The sequence below is a fragment of the Papaver somniferum genome, chromosome 7 (genome assembly GCF_003573695.1).
Source record: "Papaver somniferum cultivar HN1 chromosome 7, ASM357369v1, whole genome shotgun sequence".
NCBI lineage: Eukaryota > Viridiplantae > Streptophyta > Magnoliopsida > Ranunculales > Papaveraceae > Papaver > Papaver somniferum.
This window is the reverse complement of record NC_039364.1, coordinates 45708455-45716841: the sequence shown is the minus strand read 5'-3', so window position 1 is coordinate 45716841 and position 8387 is coordinate 45708455. Positions and strand designations below refer to the sequence as shown.

At 38.3% G+C, this 8387-nt stretch overlaps 1 protein-coding gene across 2 annotated transcripts; it reads right to left on the bottom strand.

Annotated features, from left to right (window-relative positions):
* Positions 1 to 811: 811 nt before the first annotated feature.
* Positions 812 to 7707, bottom strand: LOC113297171 (protein SHORTAGE IN CHIASMATA 1-like). Of its 2 annotated transcripts, none has more exons than XM_026545586.1 (7): positions 7272 to 7707; positions 6937 to 7023; positions 6765 to 6842; positions 5056 to 6282; positions 3384 to 3962; positions 1167 to 2663; positions 812 to 1084 (listed from the first exon to the last, which is right to left on the bottom strand). In XM_026545586.1, exons 1-7 carry the CDS (start codon positions 7638 to 7640, stop codon positions 983 to 985), a joined length of 3939 nt encoding a protein of 1312 aa, XP_026401371.1. In that variant the 5' UTR covers positions 7641 to 7707; the 3' UTR covers positions 812 to 982. The 2 variants fall into 2 exon arrangements, with proteins under 2 accessions (XP_026401371.1, XP_026401373.1); XM_026545588.1 differs by having other exon boundaries at positions 3384 to 3911.
* Between the last annotated feature and the right edge of the window lie 680 nt (positions 7708 to 8387).

Sequence of the window (8387 nt, the reverse complement as noted above, 5' to 3'; positions counted from 1 at the left end):
GAATGTATGTTTAAGTAAGCTACTAGAAGTCAATAGTATGACAACTGGAAAAAGTCAGGTCGATAAGGTCGCTAATCTAATCTCACCCAAAGTTGGTCATCTCACTTTTAATGGGCACCACGAAATCTGTGATTCGTAAAAAGACGAAAGCTATAATTGGAGTTCGATAAAAATCCAAGTCAAATTTTCTCGAGCAATTCAATTTCTATGCCTTTTTCTTTGTTGAAGTATTGGAAACTTAAAGAGCATTTATTGCAACACAGATGTTTCCCGGGTATTCTTGAAGGTTCAAAACTACCAACAGTTTCCGTAATATCTGTCCTAACCTAGCAAATTTGTACAAATAATACCCAAACGAAAGCGAACGAACACTCATATGGCTGTTTGTAACCAGTTTCAGTAAAACAAGCCAACAGGATTTTGATTCATAGAGTTTGAAATCCCACTAGAACTAATCAAAATTAAAATTTAAACAAGGGATAAGAAGTATTAACTAAAAATTGTCAGAGCATATAAAAGAAGCATCCGAAAGAGTGATAAACAAGGGAAACTATTGTCGTTGCCCAACATCTTTCTAGCATTGAAGGGCAAGGGGGTGATGGATGGGAACTGGGGTGTGAAACGCAAAGCTACTCTGGGTGTCTTGCTTTTAAGCTTAAGACAAATGCTTTGTTTGTCCAACATTAATTTATGTAGGGGAATAAAAGGAGCAATTGATGAAGCAAACTGAAACCTGTAGTAGTTCCAGTGATTTGCTTGTTGGGGATTACCAGGATCCCAGCAGATGCTTAGGATTAAACAGCTTCGGAAATGTACAAAACTAAGACGCGAGAATCATCTTTCATTATCTACATAATAAGGATACATAATCTGTACCAATTGGTGTTGATTCTGGATAGTACCCTAAAATGGGAACTAATCTCCCTGAATTTCATATACATGCACGCAGCTTCTGTTTTAACCTAGCTAGTTACTCCTTCCTTTATGTTTCTTTTCGGTATCGTTTTCTTAGAAGTTGGTCGTCTCCATCACCCCAAACCAGTTTACTTTGAGTTTCATTTCCATTCTTTGTAAAAGATAGAGTCTACAGTCAAGCAAGGATTCAAATCAAATGCAGAACAGTCTAAAACCTCAAAATAAATAGTTTTTTAGTTAATATTATGTACCTGTTTCGCTCTTTTGTCGATGGGAGTCCATGATCGTAATCCGGGAGACGAAGCTTTTTCGTTCTTCGACACAGTTACAGGTTGGTGAATTAATCGTTTCTGCCACTTTTGGTTGGTAGTTTTCTTCGGTTTGCTGCCTCCATCATACTTATAGAAGTCCAAAATAGATGGACTTTTTCTCTTGGCAATTTTCTCCCTGCTACCAGGATATTCATGATCATGCAAAATAGTTTGGCACTGTAGAGACTTCTGGTGTATCCTGCTCTTCTCCTTTATTTTGCTTAGAAATTCTTTTGTCCAAGGTGACCCTTGTTGATGCCGCGATGACTTAATCGCATTACAGAATGGTTTGGAGCCATAATATCTTGAGTTATTCTCTTTGAATAATCCGTGAGCGTTGCTACTTGACGTAGATAAGTTTTGCTCCTGAAAAGGTCCTCTTCCTGTTTTAAATGATAATGGATCCACGATGGAATCTATATCCTCCAATCTTCTTTTGTGATCCTTCACAGAAACCCACATATCTGACTCAGAATTCATATCTGCAGAGCTTGGGAAATCAGGAAAATCATTTAAACCAAATGATAATCTTCTTGCAACACTTGAATTTCCAATTCCATGATCATTTCCTCTTGATGGAACCTTCGAAAAATTTAGAGTGTCGGCAGAAGAGAAGAAATCTTCACCCACCGTAGGACTTTCTGTGAGGTCGATGACTTCACCTTTTAAGTCCGTGTTCATAGAAGATGTAAAAATCTGATTCCACTCGGAGTTGTTCGTTGAAAAAGCATTCAAACTCTGTTTCTGGCCAAATATTGTATCAGCTGGTTGATACCCTGACATGACACTTTCATCCGCTTTCTGGTGTTTGGATGATATCAATGACTGAAATGGTTTCGGAACCCGAGGAGGTTTCAGGTTCATGTCATCAGATTGGATTAATGGCTCAAGAAGAAAGTTTCCATCCATTGGTATGTCGAGTGTTTGGGGATCTGAAACGCATTTTTGCCTCTTCCTCTGTGTCTCAGTTCTCAATCTACTGTTTGATTCCGAAGCAGGAGACGCTGAAGAGCAATCTGTAGTACCTGATTTAGATCCTTCATGCTCCCCAAAACTACATAAAGAACTGAACAGAGAAACACTTTGGTTTGGAACGTGACACTTCTCAATCACCTGAATTCTGTGGTCAGATGAGCATTCAAGAAACTCAACAAGAATGCTTCCAGAAGACAGTATCGCATGAGCTGAGAGAGGATGAATAGAAGGAAACCTGGTAAGAAATGATTCTGCCAGGGTTTCTGTATCAGGCATTTTTGGATATTGACCTTTATTTAACCTCAGGCTATAATCTATGCAGCTCATGACTATTTCATCAGTTAGCTCAGGTGAATATGAGCAGAATAGCTGTAAACCTATTCCCAGACTAGCTGCAGCAGCATAAAGTCCATCTGATGATTCCATTATGGCTGTAAGGTACCTATTATCTCCCTCAAAGACCTGCAAAAGGGAAATGGACTGATGCAATGAACAAGATTTACAAACAACACACATATAATGTATGTAAAACTTAGGATCTTATGAGATTTGTTACTGCTAGTAGAAATAAACATCCCGGACAATTTTCAACAAACAAAGCTTCGAGATAACTTCAACATACCAATTATCCAAAGAAACTAGTTAACAAGGATGCCTTATTCTTATGAGTGCCCATCTATTCCAATGTCTGGACACCCTATCACTCTCCCTATTCAAAAAAGTTGCTGTTTATAAGGGATCGCTCAAACTATTGCTATCTAGCTAGGTATGATGGGGTTCGACACCCCCACGTATCGCTCTTTCAATTACTACTACTGAAATTCAAAATACCAAATCATAATGATTTTTACAGTGATCTACAACCATGTCCACTTGTAGGTCTTCCTTTGCTTGCTCTCTTATGTGCAGTTTGCATGCACGCCAAACACCAACATATCCCTACATGTCATCATTACTATCTATACAGGAAGCTTGCTGCTAATGGTTGACCACTATATCCACATAATCAATCTGACACAGTTCCTTCCAAACCTATTTGTTAAAGTATCGAGGAATCTAAAATTATAAAACAGTAACGATTCTTAAAGGTACTGAAAACATGCCACTACTGAGAGTAGTAATAAAAGGAATCTGAGACATGTTGAACTAACTAAAACCCCTTAAGGCAGAAACAGAGATTACCAGAGCACAGTCGCTGAAAGCAAAACTCAGGGATGTCAAAACATTTGTTGCAATGTTTTCAACATATAGAGGCACAAATGACAAAGCTTCAGTTGTGTTTATTGCTTTGTTTCCAATGCTTTTGCAGTCATACCATACTAAGCACATTGCAGCACTGAGAATAAGATCCACGGGATAATCAATCTCGCGCTCAATAACTTGGACTCCTCTCTTCTCCATTACAAGGATCTTCTGGTATGAACTTCTCCTTGATATGAGCACTTCTTTATCAAAGTTCTGAGTGTTCACTACAACAATAAAGTCAGAAAATGAAGGCATCTTTTTCTTTGATTCTGGAATGTCAGAAGTTGGCAGCGTGAAGCTGCTATTAGCTTTACTACTCGCAGGCTCATAAGAAATCACGGGAATGCTGTCCTCCTTCAATGGCAGCGTGAAGCTGCTATTAGCTTTACTACTCGCAGGCTCATAAGAATTTACAGGAATGCGGTCCTCCTTCAATGGCACAATATCCACATGACCTCCAAACTTCTGCACATTGTCATCCACATTTTGAAATGGCATTAATCGAATGTTTCCTTCCTACAATATGAGGCAGTGCACTAGTAAGAAGCAAGTTAAGTTTAGAGAAAAATTGAAATCAGAAACCCTCAAGGAACTGCAAAGCTCAATAAGAGAATCCTTAAATCCAAGAGAGCCAAACACATGGCATATACTGAACCACAAACTGAAACATTCAATGTACATGATACTTCAGTAGATTACTCGAGTCTAGAGCATAGAAATAAAATGGCATTATATGTAACAAATTGCATTGAAGCTGCTAGATCTAAAGTATAGAACATATGGCATATACTGTAAATCTGAAGGTTGAGTTGCATAATTTTGTCAGGTAAGTTTCTTATGAAGTTTATTTCCTATGAATTCATGCAAAACCTCTCAATTCGAACACTCAACACCAGAGATCCCGAACACGAGTTACCTGGAGATGACATTCCTACCAATGGACACACTTCAATATTTACTGAGGCTCCTGTGAGGAACTTGATGATTGGAATTCAATATCAGGCAAGTTAGAGAAATACTGACGCATTCACATTTTGACTTTACTAACACAAATTTCATGACAACATCTTTCTAGCCATTGGTGGTGGTTTACTGCATCAATATTCCGTATCAAACTCAATGACATTTCATATTCTGTGAGTAAATGATTGGTATAAGTTACGGCAACATTTCTCAATATGCTCTTTGCTGAGTCTCTGGTACACATTTTGATGCAGTACATATAATTTCAAGCGTTGGTACTTTTTGAGACTTCACTAGACTAGAAGACTAGTAATTAGATGAAAATTACAACAACACAGAGTCATACCGCAACCAAGTAAAACCCAAGTAATTTATTTGTGACAATTTCTAATAATTTCGAGCTTCAATCCTATTTCGTGAAAGCCTAACGACTCAGACATGAATGTTACGACGGAATCTGAATTAAAAAATTCACACTGACCTCTTCAAACATGCATAAACTGTCGTGCAAGTGTTTACATTATTGTTTCGGTGACCTGTGCATTCTTCCAAAAGGGTAAATCTGGTATTCATCTACATGCATATGGTGCAAAAAACTACATGTGTATGATGCAAGATAGTATCGCATGGAAATAAATATATTTACCTCATGTTTACTTCTTTTCTGCATATCATATATATATGAAGTTGTGTCTTGTACAGCAGGCTCAGTGTTCTGCTTAACAATGGATTTCCGAGGATTCAAGAAAAAACTGAGATCATTGAAATTTGACATGGAATCAGACAGGGTTGGAACCTTCTCACTGGTCCCAGGTTTACTCATCACAGGCTTTTGACCTGCATCTTCCACCAAAATAGTAGAACCAGAGACACCAAAAGGCTCCTTGAGTTTCTCAGAGTCTTGAAAAGTTAACGACCCATCTGGAGTTTCTTCACTGAAAACAAAGTCAAATATCACAAGTCCAGCATCTGTTGAGTCGAGTGTGGAACTGACGCTGTAAGTATCTATATCCTCCATTACATTCCAATCACTGTTCCATCTATCTTGCAGCAAAAGATGCCAATCTAAATAGATCCCGTCAGAAGCAGATGGGCTGTGTGGCTTTAAGTCAGCTAAAATTTCTTGCATAGTAGTGTAGGGTGAGAGTGTCTCTTTATCATCAGAGAGAACAGGTATAGGGAAGGATTTGAATGAATCATCCACCAGAGCAAGCTCATGACTAATAATTGATTCATAAAGCTGTTTATAGGGATTATTTTCGCTAAACATGCTGTCACAAGTATCTGGTTGGTTTGCCGTTTGTGAGCTGAAAAAGACTTCCATCAACTGATTACAGTTCAAATCAAGGATTTGATACTCCTGAAAATTAACTGGGGTTATTACTTGGAAATATTCAACATCCGATACTTCCAGAGTTACCATTGGATTCTCTTGAATATCTGAGCTTTTGTATCGGCATATAAAGTCCATTTCTAAGAACATGTCAAGAACTGCTGGCTGAGGTTCTATAGCTTGCTCCAGAGGATGAGGTTTTAATAAAAACTCCAGATTTGCAGTTTCAATATATCTCATAAGGTCGTCTCCCTGAGCAAGTTGTTTATCGCTCTCGGTCCACTGTTGGAATCCAATGCTTTGTAGCAGAAAATGAAATTCATCGTCCATGGATTGACTTGGGTGAACTTCCAATTCAAACTCATTCACTTCCCAGAGCGGATAATTTCTAGTAGAGGGATAATTTCTGTCCTGAATAAGACAAGCATCTTCAACAACATAAGACTTTTTCTCATCTATTTGGAAGTCTAGGGTTATGTCTTCGACCAAATAGATGGACTCTGACAGTGTGCAAGGGTACGGAATTGCGGCGCGAAGGTCCTGTACAAATAACCCCACACCACAGTTAATGAATTGATCCTATAACCTTTTACAGCGAAAGCATTACTGAGTAAGAAAAGACACAGATTAAGATTTGTAATGGTGGAGCCACATGGTAAGTCATTATTTCTCCCTTGACCTCCATATCAGCGTCAGGCCTTACCCTCACTTAAGGCAATGAAAATCCAAGAATATATGTTAACACATAAAACCAGAGAAACTCCTCTTTATTGTGGGTATTGGTTTAAGGATGTCAGCTATTGACAAGAACATAGAAACAAACGAGCAATGAAACTTTTCTATTGGCTCTACCCAACATAAATTTGTCCAAATACCAACATTATGTTTACCAGTCAACATATGCATCATCACAAGCGAAGAGATATGATATTCAAAGAAATCAATATGGCAACAAATAGAGCTCATAAATACTAAATGAACCATATGTTTCACGATAAGGAAGGTTTTATCAAAAGCCTTACCAGAGTCATTTCCGTCTCTGAGACACGATCAGGGAGAACTAAATAATCCCCATGTTCGAAAACACCAACAGGATCTTCCTGGACGAAGAAGAAAGTATGCAAGTTAGGAAAATGAAAAAGAAAAAGACAAGAAACATAAGCAAAAGCAAAAGGACTTCGGTAGGAGATTCACCAAGAAGAAATCCAGCTCCGGCGTCTCAAACGGAATAATTTTAAAGTTTCCTTTATCCTTTTCTTCACCGGAGACCTCATTTCCTCGCTACAAGTAAGACAGTAGAGTAGTTAATTAGCAGATAAAATAACGACCTAGAAACATTGGAATCAAAAAATCTGTAAGAAATAACCTAATAAAATCGACTAACATTTTAACCACTAGTTGTTTCTTAAGATCCGAAGTATCCATATCTAACCTTATACCTAGCTAAATCCGAATTTGAAAACAGAAAAGCGAAAAAGTTAACATAATGAACTCAACGGTGAAATTGGAAACATGGAGTGTATTATTACCTGTTGAAATTGATTTAGATCAGTTTGAGATTGGGAATTTCTTTGGTCTTCTTCGACAAAATTTGTTCTGTCGAAGTAAGAATTTGAGTTACTACTAAGAAAATCTCTATCTGGAACATCATCAATACGGTGAGGAAGAATTTCATTTAAGAAGAATGAAAGAGGTTTATCGATTTGAAATGTTTCAATTTCAAAATCGATATCTACAACAGAATCGAAACAGAAATTTTCTGCTTCTGTTTGTGATTTTGTATCAACAAAGGTATTAGAGATTTGAGGAACTGGTAACGGAAGGAAATTGATAGTATCTTTTAGGGTTTTCTCTGAAGAGTGAGAGAAGTAATCGATGTTGAGAAATCGAGTACGCATATCAATTTGTTTCTGAGTTCGCCAGAAAGAGAAAATTCTTTAAGACTTTGTAAAGGTATTATTTGTATCTGCTGATATCGCAGATTCTGAATGTCTCTTTTAAATTAAAATAGCACCAATTCCCGCTTCCTCTTCTTGTTTGGAGCCTCGTGTTGGATTTTACACCTTGTCATTCACCTGACTCACTAAGAGCAATTGTAGTGGACGACTAAACCCAAATTTGGTGTCGAGTGGGCTGGCGTAGTGGGACGGACCATCGATCAAAATTTGATCAAAGAGTAAAACTCGGACCAAATTTGGTCGGCGATTAAGACCAAATCCAAATATAGTCGGGCGTTTATATAATGTCCGCCTACCCGACGGGCATTGGTATAATGTCCGCTTGTAGTCGCGCGTTCGTAAAGTTAACGCCTGATGCAGGGCGTTGGTATAATGTCCGCCTGGATGGGGCGTTGGTATAATGTCCGCCTGAATGGGGCGTTGGTATAATCAACGCCTGGCATGGGGCGTTGGTATAATGTCCGCCTGGATGGGGCGTACGTAAAGTTAACGCCGGACACCCAGGCGTTGATATAGTCATGATCCCAAATTTGAAAAGTTTTGAAAACTTTCCTTGGGGCGTTGTCTTTATCAACGCCCCATTTTTTTTTTTTTTTTGATTTTTGAACCCGGGCGAACGTATAATCTCCGTCCCACACACCAGGCGTTGCTATAGTTCACGCCCCATACAGGCGTTATCTTTATCAA

Bases quoted from the DNA above. Each gene is read 5' to 3' on its own strand.
- LOC113297171 (XM_026545586.1), bottom strand. From the start codon at position 7,640: ATGCGTACTCGATTTCTCAACATCGATTACTTCTCTCACTCTTCAGAG. The intron at 7,024-7,271 runs GTAATAATACAC...TCTTACTTGTAG, and splicing joins ATCTAAATCAATTTCAACAG to CGAGGAAATGAGGTCTCCGG. The intron at 6,283-6,764 runs GTAAGGCTTTTG...TTATTTGTACAG, and splicing joins CAGAGACGGAAATGACTCTG to GACCTTCGCGCCGCAATTCC.